Source organism: Nuphar pumila, chromosome 7, assembly GCF_984573655.1.
Source record: "Nuphar pumila chromosome 7, dmNupPumi1.hap1.1, whole genome shotgun sequence".
NCBI classification, from domain to species: Eukaryota; Viridiplantae; Streptophyta; class Magnoliopsida; order Nymphaeales; family Nymphaeaceae; genus Nuphar; species Nuphar pumila.
The window spans coordinates 4,715,284-4,736,226 of NC_143255.1; the positions used below are offsets into that span (position 1 = coordinate 4,715,284).

The 20,943-nt window shown below is 38.1% G+C and overlaps 2 protein-coding genes across 3 annotated transcripts; one reads left to right on the forward strand and one right to left on the reverse strand.

The window, feature by feature from the left end:
• Nucleotides 1-8,443: 8,443 nt before the first annotated feature.
• LOC149830936 (uncharacterized) lies at nucleotides 8,444-11,806 on the forward strand. The gene is made up of 5 exons (XM_090011854.1): nucleotides 8,444-8,538; nucleotides 9,063-9,504; nucleotides 11,197-11,282; nucleotides 11,402-11,493; nucleotides 11,577-11,806. Exons 1-5 carry the CDS (start codon nucleotides 8,444-8,446, stop codon nucleotides 11,804-11,806), a joined length of 945 nt encoding a protein of 314 aa, XP_089867980.1.
• A 450-nt stretch (nucleotides 11,807-12,256) lies between these two features.
• Nucleotides 12,257-20,470, reverse strand: LOC149830937 (alpha-galactosidase-like). Of its 2 annotated transcripts, XM_090011932.1 has the most exons (14): nucleotides 20,181-20,470; nucleotides 19,998-20,056; nucleotides 19,834-19,890; nucleotides 19,277-19,415; nucleotides 19,104-19,179; nucleotides 18,930-18,988; nucleotides 17,966-18,031; nucleotides 17,472-17,555; nucleotides 17,251-17,315; nucleotides 13,383-13,465; nucleotides 13,155-13,295; nucleotides 12,908-13,048; nucleotides 12,735-12,802; nucleotides 12,257-12,528 (listed from the first exon to the last, which is right to left on the reverse strand). In XM_090011932.1, the coding sequence occupies exons 1-14, from the start codon at nucleotides 20,438-20,440 to the stop codon at nucleotides 12,396-12,398; spliced, it is 1,431 nt and encodes a 476-aa protein (XP_089868058.1). In that variant the 5' UTR covers nucleotides 20,441-20,470; the 3' UTR covers nucleotides 12,257-12,395. The 2 variants fall into 2 exon arrangements, with proteins under 2 accessions (XP_089868058.1, XP_089868059.1); XM_090011933.1 differs by lacking the exon at nucleotides 12,257-12,528 and having other exon boundaries at nucleotides 12,613-12,802.
• Nucleotides 20,471-20,943: the final 473 nt, after the last annotated feature.

Sequence of the window (20,943 nt, forward strand, 5' to 3'; positions counted from 1 at the left end):
GTAAAAAAGGGCACCTCAAGTTTGGGCATTAATAAAAAAGTCAAGTAACTTAGAAAAACTGCATCTAAAATATCGTCCCACCTGAGTACTTATAAAATATATATCCAATTTGCTCATCGAGTTCGTCGGGATTGGTATTGCTTTCTTTATCTGAATCCGAATCGGATTAGGTCAGACTTGATTAACCATCCCGGGCCTAGTCTAAGTTTAGTTTGGTATAGCCCTTCATTTAATCAGATTTTGGGGGCACCCTTGCCACAAACCCCGCCCTAGCTTGAACCGGTCTCCTCTAACACCATTGATATTTAGCATGACCTGTGCATTTGAGACCAGCTCTCTCACCCAACCAGAAAAACGACGACCAATACCGAAATTTGCTAACATTTGAAATAAGAATGGCCAATGCACAGAGTCAAGAGCTTTATGAAAGTCTAATTTAAGGACAAAGTAAGGTTGACCGCTATGCTGCAAGGAATAAACAACCTCGGACGCCATGATGAACGAGTGTTGGACCTTCTTATTACGAATAAAGGCGAACTGAGAGTCTGAAAAAATCTGGTTAGCCACCGATTTCAGCCTATTCGCCAATACCTTGGCAAACATCCGATAGAGAGCACTCATAACTGAGATTGGACGGAATCGTGAAATATCAGTGGCCTCGTCATCTTTCGGAATAAGTGAAATAATAGCAACATGAAATTGTTAAAGCAGTCTGGAGTTACGATGGAACTCATCAAACATGCTCACCACGTCTGATTTAACACAGTCCCAAAAGATTCTAAAAAAGTCGACATGAAACCTGTCAATGTCAGGCGCTTTCCAACCCGACAGATCCTTAATAGCCTAAAAATCTCATCGTCAGAGAACCTCCTTTGCATAGATTTGGCTTGCTCAGGATGAATTGACCCAACTAGGACATTACCAAAGGCACCCTTTGCAGTTAACAAACCAGAATATAAGTCCTTAAAATATAGCGAGACTACCGAATTAACGTGTTGATTGAGATAAGAAACACCCCCAATGGAGATAGAATGAATGACCTTCCTCCTATGACGATGGGAAGCATATGAGTAAAAAAATTTAGTGTAGTCATCACCAGCCGCAAGCCATTTCACCCTAGACCTCTGCTTCCAACGAATTTCCTCTTTGACCCTCCAGCTTTTCAAGAGCATAGTTAATTCTAAAGACCTGGCCTAGAGAGTGAGAATTTGTAAATAAGAAAGAGAGTCGGGAGAAGACTTAGACTGATACAACGCAAAAATCTCTTGATCTCATGCGGTCATTTGCTGAAATTTTTCCACATTACGACTATGAAGCCAAGCTTTGATATCCTTAGCTAGACGAGAAAGCTTATTTTGAACCCGGAGCATGGCCCAATGCTCATCAACAGGTTTGTTCCAAGAATTAGCAATAACTGAGAGAAAATATGGCTTCTGAAGCCACCATTCTTCAAACGCAAAGCTCCTAGTAGGTTGAAAGTCATCCCCCCAATGAGTGATGATCCGCCCATGATCCGAGATAGAAGGAGCAAACAACACACACTTAATGTGGGAATGAGGTCCAATAAATTAGGGGTGACAGACCCTATCAAGGACCCTACAGCACGGACGAGACCGCCTATTCGACCAAGAGAAGCACTCCTCAGTAAAATGAATAGGGTAGAGAAAATGTCGATGAACAAAGTCTTGGAAACCTTGCATAGAAGAATTAGGAATAACGAGGTTATTAAAGTCATGAATAGATAGCAAACAATTAAAATCCCCCATAAGAAGGTGGCAATCTGCACTGAAAACGACAACCCTATCCAAATCATCCAAAAATGCTGGCCTCATGACAGCGAGATTAGGGTCATAAACAACAGAAACCACTACTCTTCTACCAACTACCTGCAAATTGAAAGCAACACACAGAGAAAAAAGACCCACATACAGTTGAGATCAATTTAAAGACTGCATTCCCAAGATAAGGATACCTCCTGCATGATTGACCACAGGCTTAAAGAAATAGTCAGCTCCCTACCATATGCTAGAGACGACCACGAGTGGGATGACCTCTATTTTAGTTTTACACAAAGCAAGTAGGTTGGGCTTTTGCTCCCTAACTCAATTAACCAGAAACAGGTGTTTTGTGGGAAAATTTAAGCCCCTAACATTCCAACAAGCAGTCTTCATGGAACAAAATCTGGAAAAACCCGGGGTTGGTGGCATCGAGACGACCTTCTTGGGGACCTAGCATCGGTAGCTGAAACAATTGACGAAGACCTCCTCCTTCTTCGCTGACCATGCATGATTTGCCGAACACCCTCAACACTGACAGACAGCCTCAAGTGACCATCGAAAATGCTTAACTGCTCGCAGTCTGCTCCACTAGAGTGGCAGAGAGATTCTCCAATAATAGCAGAGATAGCTGAAATTGTAGAATCCATATCAACAGCTATAACTTGCAGCTGCGAAGAGGAGAGAGAGACATCCAACAACTTAGTTGCATCGACAACCGTGACACCCAGGGGCTGTGGACTAGGACGTTGCTGAAGCAAAGGCATAAATAGGTGGCTACATTGACCCCGTGCTGGACTACTGGATGAGACCCCATTTGGCAGAAGATAAAAAGATTTGGCAGATGAAAAAACCTCAGAGACATAATGCGATACAGGAAGAGGACACGAAACCGAGGAGCCAAGCACCTTGTATCTAATTGCCAGGTTGGTTCTAGCATTAAATGCAATAAGATTGATAACCAAATAGTCAGAGTGTCTGGAGGAAACAATAATAAGGGACAATTATAGATTCGTCCTTTGCCCACCATGCACAAGCGTACCCAACCGCGCCTCCAAGCTGAAATAAGAAGTGGTACAAACAGAAGCAGACACCAGGCCTCGAGCTTGAGAAATAATTAACGACTGAACTCCAGTAGAGAAAACATTGCTATCATGGTCAATTTTTTGTGAGCCCACCCTTAACAGAACTTGCGATGGCGAGAATGGCAAATTTTTTCTCTGCTTCCCACTAGCATGCCTACCCAACCGCACCGTCAGTCCGCCACGAAAATTAGTTTAAAAAGAATCAGACGTCGAGCTCCATGCATCATAAATAGTGAGCGGCAAATCTCCAGGAGAGTAAACATTGATAGCAGAGCCAGATTTTTTGGGGCCCACCCCTAGCAGAACTTGCAACAGTTGGGAGATGCCATCATACGCTGGCGATGATGCTAACATAGCTGGAGCAAAAAATAAAAAAGAAAGCCCAAAGTGCTGCAGCCGGACCGGGACCCAGATAGACCCAATCTTGACAGCATAGAATAAATTTGTCGGGTTATGAAGATTGCCAATCTGCACCCACGACGAGAAGGATAATTTTTGGGGAGACTGTTTAGGATTTCAACTTGCAGGATGACGCTCCAACCCAGAAAAATTTTTAGTGACTAGATTCTGCTCGACGAATGGGAATATGAGGGGTTAGATCGCCTTCGCTTCCAGACTGGGTGACGACGAGAGAGAAAAGATGAGCCGCACTTATGACAATCACAACGTTTGTAGAAGTTCAGAGAAAAACAATTAGCACACTACCAATTCCTTGGCCTGGCATGACTCAACTGAGATCTAGAGCGAACAACGTGGAACGAGCTTTGCCAAGTAGATGGGACTTGCTGTCATCCTCGATCAGCAACCCATTCTGGAAGTTCATGAATGAAGAAAGGCAAAACAAGCATAGCCTTAACAGAGCACGCTTCGAGAGGCTCCCGCCTAATAGCTCACAGGAAAAACCTAATGTCCGAAATACGAAAAGAGCCAACATCTAGGCATGATCGGAGGGACTCTGAAAGCTTAGAGAAGAACCAATAATTGAGTCTGAAAGGCAAGACAACATCCAATCTCCACCGGAGAAGCACAAAGGTTGCACCCCAGTCATTCACAACTTCCTTGATGAAATGTAGGGCTCACAGGTTGACCCTCAACGAGAGATCAGGAGCAAGCCCCCAAAAATGGCTTGATGAGGGGCGCATAACCAAACGATGAAAGGCACCGATGAAGGGGCCTATGAAACTCTGAAAAAGAGAATATACGAGATAAAGGCACACTTGCGAGGGTTGGGGACTCCGACAGTGATCGGCACAATCGACGAAACTTGGGAAACCTAGGCATCTGACGTTCGAGCCTGCCGCTGGAAATGTAGACTTTGACGCCTTCTTCAGACTTCGACCGAGACTGTCGTCGAAAGCCAGTAGCTGAAGCCTGGTTGTTGCAGACTTGCAGTCAGGTTAACAACGACTTCCACAGAGGTGAGAGAGAGAGAGAGAGAGTAATGTGCTTTTTCTGTCCGTTTTCTAATTCTGCCCCTTCGAAAATCATTGTTTTTGGTATCTTTTCTCAAATCTAACACCATAGATGTGATCTATAGGTTATGTTTAGTGAGAACAGATTTTTGGCTATGAAGGCCTCAGTTTTTTTGGCTCATAAAAATATATTTTTCGTTGAGAAAACATGATCCAAGAGTTGATTCCCACTCAATAGAGCATGCTAAACACATCTAACGGTTCAGATCTATCATAAAACACTTCAAACTATAGGGCCTAACAGGATGAACGAGAAATTGGGGCCGAATATGTTTAGTTTTCATATATATATATATATATATATATATATATATATATATATATATATATATATAGAGAGAGAGAGAGAGGGGTAGGTGCAAAATTGATAGGTACTAAATGGGTTTCTCTTCCCTTTGGGTGTTTTTTTCACAGTTTCGACCCCATAAATGTTTTGGACATGGTCAATTTTAGAGAAATTCACACCTGGATCATGTGTTTTCGATGAAAAAAATGATACTTGGCGCATAAAAAATTTATCGTTGATTTTTTGAACCATCTAAAAACCCACCCAGGAACTCCTCAAGAACTGATCCCTATAAAATCAAGTACATAGCTCACATCTGTCATAATTTAAAAGTAAAACAAAACCCTCAAAAACTCATTTAGCAATTGTCATTTAGCACCTATCATTTCACACACACACACACACATATATATATATATATATATATATATATATATATATATATATATATATATATATATATATATATATATATATATATATATATATATATATAAAGAACAGAAATATGTTGGGCATGGTCGATTTATGAGGAGTGCACACCTGGATTTTCAATGAAAAAAATGATATTTGGAATCTCAAAAATTTACAAAGATTTTGGACGGTTGATTTTTCAAACCTTATAAAAACACACCCGTGTCGGAATCGAATACTTCAAGTGCTGATCCCTGTAAAATCAAGTACATACATCACATATGTACGGTTGCTATTTGTTGACTGTACTGGATCTCATTTCTCTAGTTATATGTCCTTGTCTGATGTGGTCTGTGTAGTAAAAGTCCGGTCTGCAATCCACATCAAAACCTACCTAAATTATGCATATTTTGTTCTTTTGTCAATCTAACAATTAATTGAGGGTTTGCAATCTACATATGTAACAATAAAAGAAAAAAGGAAAAAAATATTCTTCTCATAGTTGCCTGAAGAATGCGTGGGTACTAGTCCTGGTATGTGAGGGTTTAAAAATTTTCAGGTATGTTTATATTAGAAACTACACTAATATGGCTTCAAAAAATATTGGTATAAGGTTTTAATAAACATTGGTATGATTTTTAAATGAATGGGTAGGAAATTTCTAAAAGTTAATGCAAAGTACATATTTTTAAATGAATGGGTACGAAAATCCATTTTACTAAACAATTCTTGTACATCACCTCTGTACAGTCCGATCTGCAAACAAAAAAAAATGTATGAAAAAATAGATGAGCCAGATTACGGTTGTTTTTAACTGTACATGTTTTGAAGGATTGACTAAGTTTAGCTCAACCCATTGATTGAGTAAGCTCGTGGATCCTTCATTGGTCCATATAAAACCAGGTCTGCAATTCTGATAGACCATTTATATTCAAGGATATGTATTATCAAACCATATATCACAGTAACATCCATGCAAAAAATAGGAAGAATATATAGCATGGTGTTAGCAGATGAATATGGGCATAGATATAAGAAATCATTATATATATATATATATGTGTGTGTGTGTGTGTGTGTGTGTGATGGGTTATATTGATCTTATCAGAATTCTTGGATGCATTTGAATCTCGCTTTTTCAAACAAAAAAAAATGACAATTTTTGAAGTCTTGTAAAAAACTACATCTTGCATATGTGTAGTAATCAGAAGATCTAAGCGCCATTTGTAGATCACATTTGTAAGGTTATTTTTATGAAAAACAACCAAAAATAAAATAAAAGAGGTATTTGTACCTACAAACAACTTCAACAAATATAGCCCTTAATTTATATTATATATATATATATATATATATATATAGCGAGAGAGAGAGAGAGAGAGAGAGATGCGTAGCTGATGGATGCTCAGCGTCAATTCCTGCAAAAAGATCTTTACTGGCGCACTAAAGGTTGCTCCAGTAAACGTCTGGGACATTTGGTGGCGCATCCTGGATTTTTACTGGCACACACTTTTAGTGCGTCAGCAAAGATCTTTTGACGTGCCGCACAACTCGAGTAGCTACTAAATTTTGTATATATATTAGAGCGTAGTTGTTTGATCATGCAAGCTGTTCATCGTGCGCTTGAAGGAGTGCCAGCACAAAAACAAAAAAAAAATCCTGTCAAAACGGGTAAAAACCCCTCCAAAATGCGCCCAAAAGGGCCTTAGCGATGCTCAAAAATGCCGTTAAATGTCCAAAGGACGCACGTGTCATTACAATTTTGTAATAACGTAAACATCCCTAAGACTTTAGCAGTGCTTTTTGAGCACCCTAAAGGGTATTTTTAGCGAAAACTCGTTTTTGACGTTTTTTTTTTTTTTTTTTGCGCGTGACCATCCATCAAGCGCTATTTGATTAAGTAGGTGCCTACTCATCAAGCAGCTGCGCTCTACTCTCTCTATATATAATTAATGTTACGGTGCTTTGGACCTAGTATAAACCACAAGTGTAGGTAAGACTTCATAAATGCCTTGATCATCTTTCAAAAAAAAAAACATGCCTTGGATCAAGTTTTTTAGATACAAAAATAAAACATTATTTTTTCTTAAAAAAAACCATGATGTAAGGGTCGATTCCGAATAAATTGACCATGCTGACTGCATCTACAATGTTGGATTTGAGTCAAAATCACTTGAATCATGAGATCTCAACTACATTGTATTTACAAACTATTGTAGCAAATAGCAAATATATTCCCTACGTGTGTGTGTGTGCGTGTGCGAGAAAATACACGTTTACAGGTTCGTTTTATGTGTTCACTACATATCCGGCTGCCTTGGATGTGAATGTGACGTCAAGTGTAAAACCAGCCAAGCCCACAAGATTATTTTTTCAGCCATTAGTACGAGCCTTGCATGTTGGGTCGCTTAGTTAAGAGGGCAGACCTATTAGTCAAGGCGATTTCATGATTTGTTTGTGCATGGGAAAGACACTTTGAATTTGTTACTCTTCCCCATCTTTATTGTTATTTGTTCCTTCAACCATTTATTTTGCTAATCTTTTAAGGCACAAGATTTGGTCCCTAGACACATTACACGCACTAACAGAAGACTAAAGCACTTTAAAATAAGTTTTTTTTCTTTTATAGGCAAGATGAGGTTAGAAATACCCCCACCACCAGTTACACAAGATACCATTGGGTTTTAAAATTGCAACGTCCCAAGACATGGTGACGTGCACTAACAGCTCCTACCAAACAAGCGGAGCCCCTGTTGGTGTTAAAATAAAGGGTATTTGCAACATAATAGCCATTTTTTTATGATTTAGATTCATACCCAAGAAAATTTGGTAATTCATTCCTACTTTGTTCTTTCTTATTTTCACTAAATTCATGATTTTACCCTCAACAAAAAAAGTCTATTTCTCCATAGGTGAGAGAGAGATGCATCGTTAATGAGGGTAAAACTGGAATATTTTTTAACTTGGTTAAAGGAGAATAATCACCAAGGTTATGAATTTGAATGACTGAAAAGATGACTATGATTTTGCATTATAAATTTGCGTATGGATTTGAATTATCAAAAACCCGGGTGTGAAATAATCCTTGAATAAAAAGGGAAGGAACAGAAGTGTCAAACCTTATTTAGGCATGCCATTGGATACCTATAACACCATTAATTACCAACTTTATTTTTTAGGTCCCTAATTTTTCAACGCCTAAAACAGCAAGCGCCAAGTTGTAGCCATCACCCTCCCATGCTTTCCTTCTGTGCTATTTTGGTGGTGCACTCTGCTAAGCCTTCTAATAATAGTCCATGATTAGCTGTATAAAGGTTCAATACTAAATGAATAAGACGGTAGAAGCTCATCATTTTCATCTCTTTTCACCTTTTCTGCTTAAAATCTTTCTGAGATAAGCGTTTGGTAGACATGCATGGAACTCCTTCCAACATGGATGATGGTTCAGCAGGGAGTCTGAAAGCTGTGGTCTGGATTTCTGATTTTCTTGCTGTGGATCAAGTGAGGTAAATGAAAAAACAATGGGTTTTGTTTTTCTCTTGTAGGCAATCAAAGATTCTTTGGCAAATAGAGGAAATGCAATAAAAAGACATTGATTGTATCTGGAAGATTTTCAGTGAAATGAAGAGGAAGGATATCGATCTGGATATGCATGAAGCTTTCATTATTAGAATGAGTTCTGTTAGAGGTTTTCATCCTGCCAACTTCTATATAAACCATCACCAGTGAAATCAGATTATAAAGCATCTCTTCCTATCTGAGCCAGACATCTGCCAGCTGCTTTAGATAGTTTTTTTTTTTTTTGTGCTTTGTGGTGCAATGAGGATGCAAAGAGGAGAAGATGGTATGGCTAGCTCAATTCCCTCCAAGCGCACCAACCTTCAAAGCTTTCTCAACTGCATCACACCCACTGTTCCAACTCAATGTTTGCCAAAGGTTAGAGACATGCATTTTCTGTATTGCAACAATTTTTGGTGCAGCAGAAGCATATGTACAGTTTATATGTGCAATGAAACAATTTTTTTTTGCTTTGCGTGGATTTGCAGGCTTCTTTTAAAAATCCTAGCAGGTTGTGCCAAACATGGGGTGGGGACACCATTGAATATTTCAGTTTAAGTGATCTCTGGAATTGTTACAGTGAGTGGAGTGCATATGGTGCTGGAGCACCAGTTGTCTTAGATAATGAAGAAACTGTATTCCAGTACTATGTTCCCTACCTTTCTGCAATCCAAATATACGTAGATTGGAGTTCTGGAGAGGATAGTGAAATGGGTGATGATGAATTGACGGACTCTTCTTCTAGAGACTCGTGCAGTGATGAGAGTGAGACAGGAAATATTTGGGTAGTACAAGGGATGGAATGTGACCAAAGAAATGGAAGCATGTGGCATTTGAAGGAGAGACTGGGTTATCTTTATTTTCAGTATTTTGAGACAGCATCCCCCTATGGACGAATCCCGCTAGTAGATAAGGTAATGTGCCCTTTCGCAAGATCTTTAACTTGCTGTTTCTCCATAGTGAAGCTCAGGACCAAATTAAGAAGAAAGAGGTTTTGTTGATCACAGACATTAGATTTACAAGAAAAGAGAAGAAATTATAATAAAATGATTTGAAACGCTGTGGAATTTATTGTAAATGTATTAGTAGCTCCAGACCAAAATATGTGCATCTTTCATCAAAGGTGTATAATAATTCTAGCCATCTGACCAGCATGAGTTTGTTTGAAACAGCCAAAGGTAACTAATTGTGTTTTCCGTGCATTCAGCAATGCATGATATGTGACCAAATTTGCAATACTTCAATTTGTCTGGTCATAGAAATGTGGAGGTTGATGAACTTGACCGCCTCATATATAATAGTTTGGACAAACGGGCAAAAATACTTAGGGGTGCATTTGAATATTTCAGTTCTCGAATCAAAGGGGTCTTGTTTTAGAAGCGAGGATTACAGATCCATCTGTCTCTGGCCCAAACCCCCCAGATCAGGCCAAAAGTCCATGGATTTACACTGAAAATGAATCTCAGACCCTTGAAAGAATGATACAAGATTGTGATTGAATTGCTCAGATTTGGCATGGCTGCCACACCAAATCCAATCCCTCAAGATCCAAGGGATTCAGACACTACCTAAATGAACTTGCAACCAATGAAGCATGAAAAAAGTTTGCTGAACTCCAAAGAAACTAGTAGTTGAGGTGCACAATCAATGAACTCTGCCACGTTGTCTCGTGGCACCAGAGCATTACCCAAGAACAGCTGCTAGTATTAGCTTCGGGCTGTTACAAATTATTCGTAGTAGTTGAATAATACCTGTCTTGAATAGGATGGTATTTTCTTTTACATTTATGTGTATAACATTGAATTGTTTTTAATGTAATCATGTGTAGTTGTAAATCTAGATTGTTTCAGATAAGTTGTCAATTTTGCAACTGCATAAAGAACAAGAGCTTGTAACTATTTTACATTTGCTTTCCCCTTTATGGTGTGTGCTCTTGCTCCTGTTTAGAAGTCCATGGTAAAGGGAAAGGCAGCACTAGGGTATCCTCTTTCAAATCCCACATTTAATTAATACCCATTGTTGTCCACAAGGGCTCAGCTCACCTGGCTAAGTGGATCAGCTTAAGGCATTCAAGTTGGACATTGAAAGTTTGACACCCAGGGTGTGCAATTGTGTATCCTTTGCCAAAAGGCTGAAGCCAACAGGAAAGTATTCTCAGTTGGCAGGGGGGAGTAATCGCCCAGCTATACACTGTGGATAACAAAACTGGGCCACGACCACCGTGGCACCTCTTGGCCTGTAATACGGCATCCAAATCAAAGTGGTGGTTTCTCCCAGCTATCAAAAAAAGAAAAAGGTCCATTGTAATTCTCTCTGCCATGACAGGTGTACAGGCATTCCTGTTCTTCAGGACTGGACAGCAAGATCGGTGGCATCTCCCTTTGTGGCTTTCTTGACATTAATGTACAAAAGACCAGAAATTCTATTTCTGATGCTTTTGTCATAATTCACTCTATGGAGAGTATGAATTCACCCAAGATCCATTAGTTAACATGTCCATCAAGTTCAATTCTCATTTTTAGTAATAGCATTTGAATGGTAAGAAGGTGCATAATGATCTGTAATACAGTTATTATTGTAGTACTAAGCTTTGATTTTCTGACCAGATTAATGAGCTCTCCCGAGCATATCCTGGGCTCAAATCATTGAAGAGTGTGGATATTTTGCCTGCCAGTTGGATGGCTGTATCTTGGTATGAATTTCTCCTTCCGCATGCATTCGTCTTTTCAAGTTAGTCCTTAATTATCAAAAAACCTTCTCAAAAAGTATGAAAATTTTCAGTTAAGACATCACAAGAACTGTGTTTTTCAGGTATCCGATTTATCACATTCCCTCAAACAGAAGAGTTAGAGACTTGTGTGCATGTTTTCTCACATACCATACTCTGTCTTCCTCCTTCCAAGGTTAGCCTTGACAGTAATACCTTTCTCTCTGTATATCTTATATTTTGGTTAAAGTTGGATGAAATCCTGACATATGATTGCAGATAGGGGAGCTGATGAGATGAGAAATGCAGAAGATAGGAAAGGAATGATGTCCTTGATACCCTTTGGATTGGCCACTTACAAGATGCAAGGCAGAATTTGGAATGATCCAGAAAGCACAGACCATCAACACGTCATTTCCATGCTGAGTGCAGCAGCCTCATGGCTAAAGCAACTTGGAGTTCAACACCATGACTTCAATTATTTCACAGGGTTTCGGCAATATACTTGATATCACTTTCCTATAAAATGATGATGATGATAAATCCATTCTCTCCTCTGGATAATTCATAATGGTAAATCACAATCATCGTCATCATGGAGGTCTCTAATGTACACATGATTGGAGGAAGGAAATACAGGCAAGGCACAAGCTAACAAGAAGCGACCTATTTAGTTCTGTTTCCAATCGCCAGCAGAGCCTCATCAACTGTTCATCCTTCAATAAATCCTACAGTAGTTACTCAAACTGTGGCCTTTAAACCAGAATACAGTTTTTTTTGCAAGTTATGCAAGCAGATAGTTACTGTCTCTGGTAGAGGATTGAATTCTATTCAGGAATTGCTCATCTAGTTTTACTCAGAATGTTTTTCCTTCAACCATCATACTCTTACAAACAAAAGGAATAGAAAAAAAGAAATACCAAATGTGAGAAGTTGCACAAAGTCTTGCATAATGATATTAGATTCAGGAGGTATGCATTGTGCTTCATGTTTTCAGTAATGGCTTTTACACAATGAAAAATTTGTTTGGGACCGTCAAGTATCATAAGGCAAAAGGTCGGTCATGACAGTCGCTAGATTTTATGAAAGTGAGCAGACTTACAGGATTAAATTTGCATCTCTCTCTCTCTCTCTCTCTCTCTCTCTCTCTCTCTCTCTCTCTCTCTCTCTCCATGTGTGTATCATGAAGGTACAACCTGGAAGACTCCAGTAACAAAAATAACTGGAGGAACTGAAATCATTACAGTGATCAGTAAAAGAAATAAAAAACAGAGGAAATAGTTCATTTAATTTCACAATAAATTATCAGACATGACAAATCATGCTATCATATTATTTTATTAAATTCAATAATATTCTGTTGTCATACATATCATTTTCTTTACTGATTTAATGCTTCATATAAATTCTTTCTTTTATAAGGGAGTAAGTACATACATCTTACAAGCATGAGGTTGGACATATGCTGTTAGCTGGTAACGCTGACCCCTTGAAACATATACATGCTGTAACAGAGAAACAATCATGTAACTATCAGTTCATGCTGTACATTTATTAAGCTGTATGAACATCCTCTCAATAAAACCAGAGAAGGAAAAATTAATATTTACCGCCCATAGATCTCTCACAGTAACAAGGGTGTATGCTGAGATGCCAATTTCTTTCCATCCTACACTTATGGGAGCACGGGATGAGCTTCTATTCCATAAGACAACTGCTATTCTTCCTGCAGACAAAGGTCCCGCCCACACCTACATCCAGGATATAATTTCAACTATCAAAGACATGAAAGAAATAAACGGGACCTACTTGAAAGATCTACTGGCATTTCAATCTCCACTTTTGCATAGATACTACCTCCAAACCATTTGTTGATCTAATTTTCCTTCCTTGGGCACCTAATGGGTCCTGATTAACAGATATAACCTCTTTATTGCCAAGGATGTTCAAGGTCGCTCTGCTTGTGGACCGGATGTCACAGCCAATCAGCAATGGAGCCTGTCATAATTCACAATCTTGGAGATAGTTATGGGCAAGAAGCAATTGATAAGAAATACAAGGATGAGCTAAACTAGGGAATTCCACCTTCATCAGTGCCCAGATGCTAAAATGTGAACGATACTCCTCTATGTTCATCCCTCCATTTCCTATTTCCAACATATCAGGATCTGCGATCATGTTTAGATAATATTTTTAAATGTCTTCTTCCATAAATCAGAAACCAGTACCTCAGAATCCCATGAGGTCAACAATATGGCTGACAAGAAGTAAGTACAACAGTTTTCCTGTACAGAGACCAGGAGAGCACCATCTAAAGTTGTTATAAGTTTCATACTACTATCCAGTTGGCAATGAGTTCATGATAGGCGCATTGGCTCACCAATGACCACAGAAATTAACAGTTACATGCATTTTTTGTGAACATTATGGTTTTGTCATGCATTCTACATATTGAGTCACAAGGGCATTTTTATCTTTTTCCTTTTTTTCTTGTCACATGGATACTCCATTTTGACTTCCATGTCATATCCCCTGATATACAAGTTGTTTTGGAAACTTCATAAACGGCCGTATCTCCATATCTACAACCACATCCATGTGACAGTTTTCCTTCATTTATAGGTTTACTTTTGTTTTATCCTATATTTGTAGTTACTTATTGTGGTGGTCCTATGTTGTTTCTCTTTAAACCAATGTTGTAAGTACAATATTGTACCGTATCATACGATACATATCATAACTATGGCCTAACTCAATATGGTACACACTCGTATCGCAATACGAGTGTGCATCATATCCATATCGGCTGTATCATACTATACAACGTGTATCATATGATACGTGTCCAAAACTCGACTTTTTAAATTTTGGGTGTTAAAGACTACCCTAGGGCTGATTTTCTCATTTGTGTAGAGGCCTTTAGAGGAGAACCCAAGCACCCTAAGAAGTGTGAGAGTGATTTGGAGACCGATTTGTGCGTAAGGGAGAGGGCTTTTGTGGATTTTTCACATAAGACTGTATTTTCATCTTTTTTCAAATCAAAGGAATGAGCTAAGGTAATAAATTTGTATTCTTTGCTTTCCATTGAATTTTTTTGGGATATGGCATCCTGGCATGGCAATAGGGCACTCAAGTAGTGAGCGAAGACCGGTTGAAAATAGAGTGCAACTATTGTCATTATATTGTTTTGGGTGGTATCTCTCGGTTGAAGCATCATTTAGCCAGGACACATCAAAATGTTGCCCCTACATGTCAAGGGATTTGCCGAATGTTGTGAAATGGCAATGCCAGTAATTACTCACTAGTCTTACAGAAAAAATACAAGAAAAAAAGATGGGTGAGGCAGAAATGGGGTATGTGCAGCCTTGTGAGGATGTGTATGACGAAGATGATCTCTCTACTTCCGATCCTACAGCCCCTAGCATAACATCAAGAGAAGAAGAAGAAAGAAGAAGATAATGATGATGATGAATGAGATTATATTTTCAAAAAACTTGGTTATTTAACACCTAAGTGTTTATAAAGTTGGTTATTTCTTTCTTTTTTTTATGTAATATGAAAGTATGAGTCTTGTGGCATGTTCTTAATTATAAGATATTTAATATTTTGTATTGTTCTTGTGAGATATGCATGCAATATTATTTATATCAATTGATGTTTGATGATGTCTTATGCCGCTCATAGAGACATAAATGATTCATATGTGATTTTATGGTTGTATTTTATGCAAATCACTATTGTTTTGTGTGTTATGGTTTTTTAGAATTTTTGTTAAATTTTTTTTCTGATTTTTCTTGATTTTTTAGAACTTTTTGGAAAAAAAATATGATTTTTTATGATATGTATTTAATTTTGAGCCAGATTGATACAGGTAACAATACGTCACTTACAACCTTGCTTTGGACTACCAAACAGGACAAATTGTTTGAAAACATGGTCTTTATTACGAAGAAATGACAACAAATTTGAAATTAAGCTCAACAAAAATTGGAAGAAGGAACAAAAAGTTTGAGCTTAGGAAGGACTCAAAAGAAGAGTGTTTACTTTCGATGCACATGTACTGCAAATTGAAGTTATTCTATCTAGGGACTGCTCAGAACATTGTGAGCAAGGAGCGTGCATAGGATGTACATGAGTTACGTTGAATCTGAACCTGCACTATTCAAACTCATCCCAAAACAGACTGGTATAGGCTTAAGCTTCACTCATTCTTGAGTAAATCTTTAACAACCAGTTAGGCCAAGTTTGACCTTGTCTCGAGCTGAACTGACAAGCTCAACCCCATGGCCTCCTACATGTTATGCAGAACAGTCAGGTTGAAACCCATGACCTCCTACATAGGAAGCAGCGGCGAGTTCCACCATATCAGAGCAGTTTTTGTGGTTAACTTATCTAGTGAAGCTGTATATATGTAAATTCTGTTTTTGATTACTCTTAATGAGCTTCTCAAGGCCTTAATGACCCTGAATCTGGGCTCAACCTGAAGCTTGTTTGCTAGGCAACCCTATAATAGGATTGAGCTGAGCTCAGTTATGAGCAATCTCTCAAGCCCTTTACAAGAGGCTTAGCTTGTTGTCTGCAATTGCATGTCTCCCAAGCAGACTTTGGAGCTTTACATTAAATAGCTTCCATATTAGAAGCCACGGGAATTACAAGTTGCACTCTATATCCCCAAAGGTGACAGCTGATTCATAATTTAGCATCTATACCAAGATCCATAAGCGATATAACCGGTGTTCTGTATCTGTAAATGGCTAATGAAACAATAATAATCTTCCTGAAATGAATCCATACATGCATCAAATTACCATTTGATCTTTTTAGATCTAATGGATATGGATGCAATTACAGAGTTTGACAACTACACAAAGGCATTTCAATGATCATATAGTTAAAGGATGCAATTAAATCTGATTTGCATTATATAGCTGTGAAATCTTTAAGGGCGCATTTAAATGCCCTTGTTCTCCAAAGCGGGGTATACATTGATATAGATCAAGTATCTCTGGCCACATTCCCCCAGGTCAGGCCAGAAAACCAGGATTAGAAGCCATAAAAGGGATCTCTTATTGGGGATTTGAGATCCCTCAGTTGAGTGAACCCCAGATATGGCATGGGCCCCATGTCAGATACAACATTGAGGTGTGTGCACAAGCTTTACAAACATGCCCTAAGTGAATAAATGACTGTTAACAAGAACAGAAACACATGCATCACCTCTCTCTCTCTCTCTCTCTCTCTCTCTCTCTCTCTCTCTCTCTCTCTCTCTCTCTCTCTCTCTCTCTCTCTCTCTCTCTACGAGGCATTGTTAAAATGTCACTGTAAATTCATTTAAAAAATATTAATGGCAAAATATCCCATTGTTTGAAAAATATCAAAAATTCATATATATCATGATAATATCATAATCTTATCAGTTACTTTTACTTTTTTAGTTCCTCTCTCTCTCTCTCTCTCTCTCTCTCTCTCTCTGAGATATTTTGAAAAAATCACTGTAAATTCATAAAAAATTATTAATGGCAAAATATCGTGTGTTTTTTTTGAAAAATATCAAAAAAACATATATTTCAAGATAATATCACAATCTTATCAGTTTAACTTTTTTAGTTCTTTTCTGTATATTAAATATGTTTTCTTCTTTATTTTATGTTTTTTATTATTTATTTTATTATATGTGTATTTTATTATCTAAACATGTTACTGTCTTACTTAATTCTGCTATTTTTATACTTTTGTTTTTTTAAATGCTAATTTTTCCCAATATTCATCAACTGAACCTATATTATCGTGAGACCTTGTTAAGATATATTCAAGACTAATATTTGTGACTATGATATATAATATGTATACAGGCACATACAAAGAGGCATGCATGCACTTCCGTATCTTCCAGGCCCTATATATCTCAAGGAATATAAAAAACAAAAATCACTGAACGTATAGGTTCATATACCATTCCATCTGCCAGGTCCTGCAAATCTCCCCCAGATATTATTGATATCTGCAATATATGTCATACTGAAAGAGGAATAAGAAGAAACAAAATCATCACCAAAGGCAGCTAAATAAACCAAGGTAACCATGAGAGAACTATAATTGAACATGAAATTATCATGCAGTAAAGGATGTAAAAGCAGGGGAATGGCCAAGCAGCTTAAGAGGGAAAGAGAAAACCTCTCCCATGTGTCTTTAATATCTCCACTGGTCCTCCAAGCATTACCAATGTTGCCAGCCCATTGTGCTGGATTTTGTTCGCCCCTGCAAGAGAAAAGCACTCATATTGGATATTCCAACATGCAGATCAATCAGAAAAATGCAGGAGGCATACCTATGAAAATACTACTGTGGAAAGCAAGAAACTTTGGAAAATCAACTAATGAAAGAATTACTAGTGAACATTTGCCTATCAGGATAATCTGAACAATCCTCAAGCCTAACATATATCAGGAATTCCTAATTTTGTGAACCAAGCTCCCACTTCCTATGTATTTTCAGGTGGTCTATGCAAAGCTGATAAACATTAAACAAGAAACTCCAGCTGCTGCTGCTGCTCCCTATATATTTTTAGGCACTACACCTGTACATTGGCATGCCTCTCCCATCCATACTTCTGCCAACTATACTCTAATAATGGTATAGACTTTCACACTAGTTCGTTTCTGTATTACCATTCACAAATTGAGTAGAAGATTGGCCGCCCAGCCTTTTGTAATGCATTACTCATTTTTGAAAACCTGCATATAAATAAGAAGAAAATGAATGGAAATTGAAGGGAAAAACATGATGAAATAAATTTATAGAATATGAATGGATTTGAAGATGGTGGAAACATAAAACAGTTAACACTGAAATCATGGTTGAGCACTTGAGCATTGCTATTCAAACCAAATAGACTCACAGAATGGTCATTAAGTAGTTAATGGTTGGAGCTTTATAATGGTTTAGTGGCTATTGTTTAGACATTTAGATGAATTAAAAAAGTACGGGAAACAAAATGGCAGCTTAACCATCATATGTATCTCTCTAACGTGCCATAATGCTTCTACAAGCACTTTCTGAACCTTTTATGACACTAAAGAACATACAAACAAATTATCTCAGTCTGTTTTTGCATTTGTCCTTGTCTTTAGTACCATAACATCCTTGGAGATATCAAAAAGGGGAGACTAACTGACGATTTCATTGGATTGCAACATATATTTTCCATTGCCTAACAATAAATGAAAATGCTATTATTCTTATATTTATCACAATTCATTAACTCCATTTTTCATCTTGTAGAACTCAGGCATAAAATAGGCTTCAATGACATTGTTTCAACATTTAATTCCATGAATATTTAACCTAAATGTTTAATTGCTTATTGCTCCCACTGTTATTTACTGCAGAAAGTTTGTAAAGCAACATATATGAGATTCTATGCTTAAAGAACCTATAACATATTATGAAGAAACAACTAGCGGATGTATGATATTTTTTTATCACTTATTTGGTGATCAAATTTGCCATAATCCCCTCTCTGAAGTTTACCTTTTGCTCAAAGGAAAGGTTTGTACTTGTAGAGCATCCAACCAGATTTATAGAATCAATGACAATCATAAGATAAAAGGACACAAGACTAAGAGATTCAACCTATTTTGAGGACTCGAACCATCATTGTAGCAGTTATCATACTTCAAATAGTCAACACCCTGTGAAGTCCATAAAAAATGGGATCATGAAATTACGAACACTTTAAAATATAAATCTCCACTATGATCAATAAGGATGAAACATTCAGTGAAAAGTCTAGAAGACATATCTCACCCACGAGGCAAATGTCCTTGCATCTTGCTCTTCATGACGAAGGGAACCGGGCATAGTTTTGCTGCAGGTACTATAACTGATAACAAAATACGTGTTGAGATCGATCTAAATCAAGTTGGTGACTGATCATAGATTTCACATTCTTAGACATGTAAAATAAGTAGAGATCATACCCTGCATCAGAGTATATGCCCAACTTCAACCCCTTGCTATGAACATAATCTGCAAGAGCCTTGATACCAGATGGGAAAGTCGAAGCTCGGGCAACCAGATTACCATACCCATCTCTGCTTCCCTCTGCCCAACAATCATCTGCTTTGCCATTCAAGTTATCAATGCTCTATGTTCCTAATTATCAATCAACTCTACTGAATGCCTAACAACCATCTTTTGAATTCAAATTACACATATTCTGGTTAAACATATCCACATTAAATTAAACTTGCTATTGTTTCACCATTACAACTCTAAAGCTAAGCAGAGATGGAGTCTCTCTCTCTCTCTCTCTCTCTCTCTCTCTCTCTCTCTCTCTCTCTCTCTCTCTCTCTCTCTCTCTCTCTCTCTCTATATATATATATATATATATATATATATATATATATATATATATATATATCGTTTATAAAAACAAAAGCTAAGCAGAAACAAAGTACATTATGATGAATCATCAGAATAAACTCCTAGAACTGAAAATACAAGTATTGGAAAAGGATATCAAGGGAAGGCATACCAATATTAACGTATCGATATCCGAGTGAAGCCAAACCAGTTGCAACCAGGGCGTCGGCTGTTTCCGAGTTTTGTTGGCAAAACAACAAATAATAATAAGAAACCAAGTTGGCAGTTCAATCATGGCACCGAAGCACATGGAGCAGAAGGCTAACGCAAAATTACCCGTTGCTTTTACCGTCCACTCATCGATCCTACAGTCAAAATGGTTCCAGCTATTCCATCTGCAGACACCATCTTCACAAGTTGCAGTGAAAATCCATCTCCCCAAATGGGTAATCTTAAAAAAGGGAAAAGGGAAAAGGGAAAGTTGGGTAGGTGAAGAAACATCAGGTTTCTATGTTTTACCCCATTGGGGGAGTGCGGCCAACGCCATTGTTCAGCAGGAACCTTCGGTACGCCATCATGGGCTCCCCATCTGAGCTGTGGTTTTGAGCTTCTGGTGGTGTTGCTTGTGCAGACAAGATCAGTGACAGAATCAACAGGACCGCCATCACCATCCTTCTCACTCTAGCTGATTTAATGAAGTCCAAAGGGGCAGTTCCGTAGTGAAACGTCATTGGAGAGTACACAAACTCAGCCTTCCCTTTGTGGCAGAGACGCGGCATTTAGTAGAGGAGCGTGGTGCTATTGGTTGTTGGTTGTGAGTCTTGTGACCAATAAATTGTTGTATTTATAATCCACAAAAGTAGGACTATTGATGCGATCGTGGGAGGTTGTAGGGTTGAATGTGAGAGAGTTGATGTTGTCAGAATCGGTTTCGGAATCGATTTGATTTTCAAAAAAAAAATGCCTGAATCGACGGGAATTGAATGGTTGTGAATCAGCCTAATTAAAAATGATTTTCTAAAAGCTAGGAAAAAAGAAAAATCACCACCGTGGGTGCTGAGATGAAGGCACCAGATCAAACCCTGTTGGCACAAGGGTATCTTCATAGCTTTTAGAGGTGAGCCAAGTAGTGTGTTCGCCCTTGCTCCACCCGGGGTTTTCCTCCCTTTGGGGAGATTCCTCGTCATCAAAAAAGAAAAAAAGCAGAAAAATCCAAAATCCGAAATCCAAAAAAATCATTTAGGGCCAACCTTTTAATCTAAGTCGACATATGGGCCATACG

Bases quoted from the DNA above. Each gene is read 5' to 3' on its own strand.
- LOC149830936 (XM_090011854.1), top strand. From the start codon at position 8,444: ATGCATGGAACTCCTTCCAACATGGATGATGGTTCAGCAGGGAGTCTG. The intron at 9,505-11,196 runs GTAATGTGCCCT...TTTTCTGACCAG, and splicing joins GAATCCCGCTAGTAGATAAG to ATTAATGAGCTCTCCCGAGC. The intron at 11,283-11,401 runs GTATGAATTTCT...TGTGTTTTTCAG, and splicing joins AGTTGGATGGCTGTATCTTG to GTATCCGATTTATCACATTC.
- LOC149830937 (XM_090011932.1), bottom strand. From the start codon at position 20,440: ATGCCGCGTCTCTGCCACAAAGGGAAGGCTGAGTTTGTGTACTCTCCA. The intron at 19,180-19,276 runs GTATGATCTCTA...TTTTGTTATCAG, and splicing joins GGCATATACTCTGATGCAGG to TTATAGTACCTGCAGCAAAA. The intron at 17,316-17,471 runs GTTTTCTCTTTC...TTCCTCTTTCAG, and splicing joins ATTAAAGACACATGGGAGAG to TATGACATATATTGCAGATA.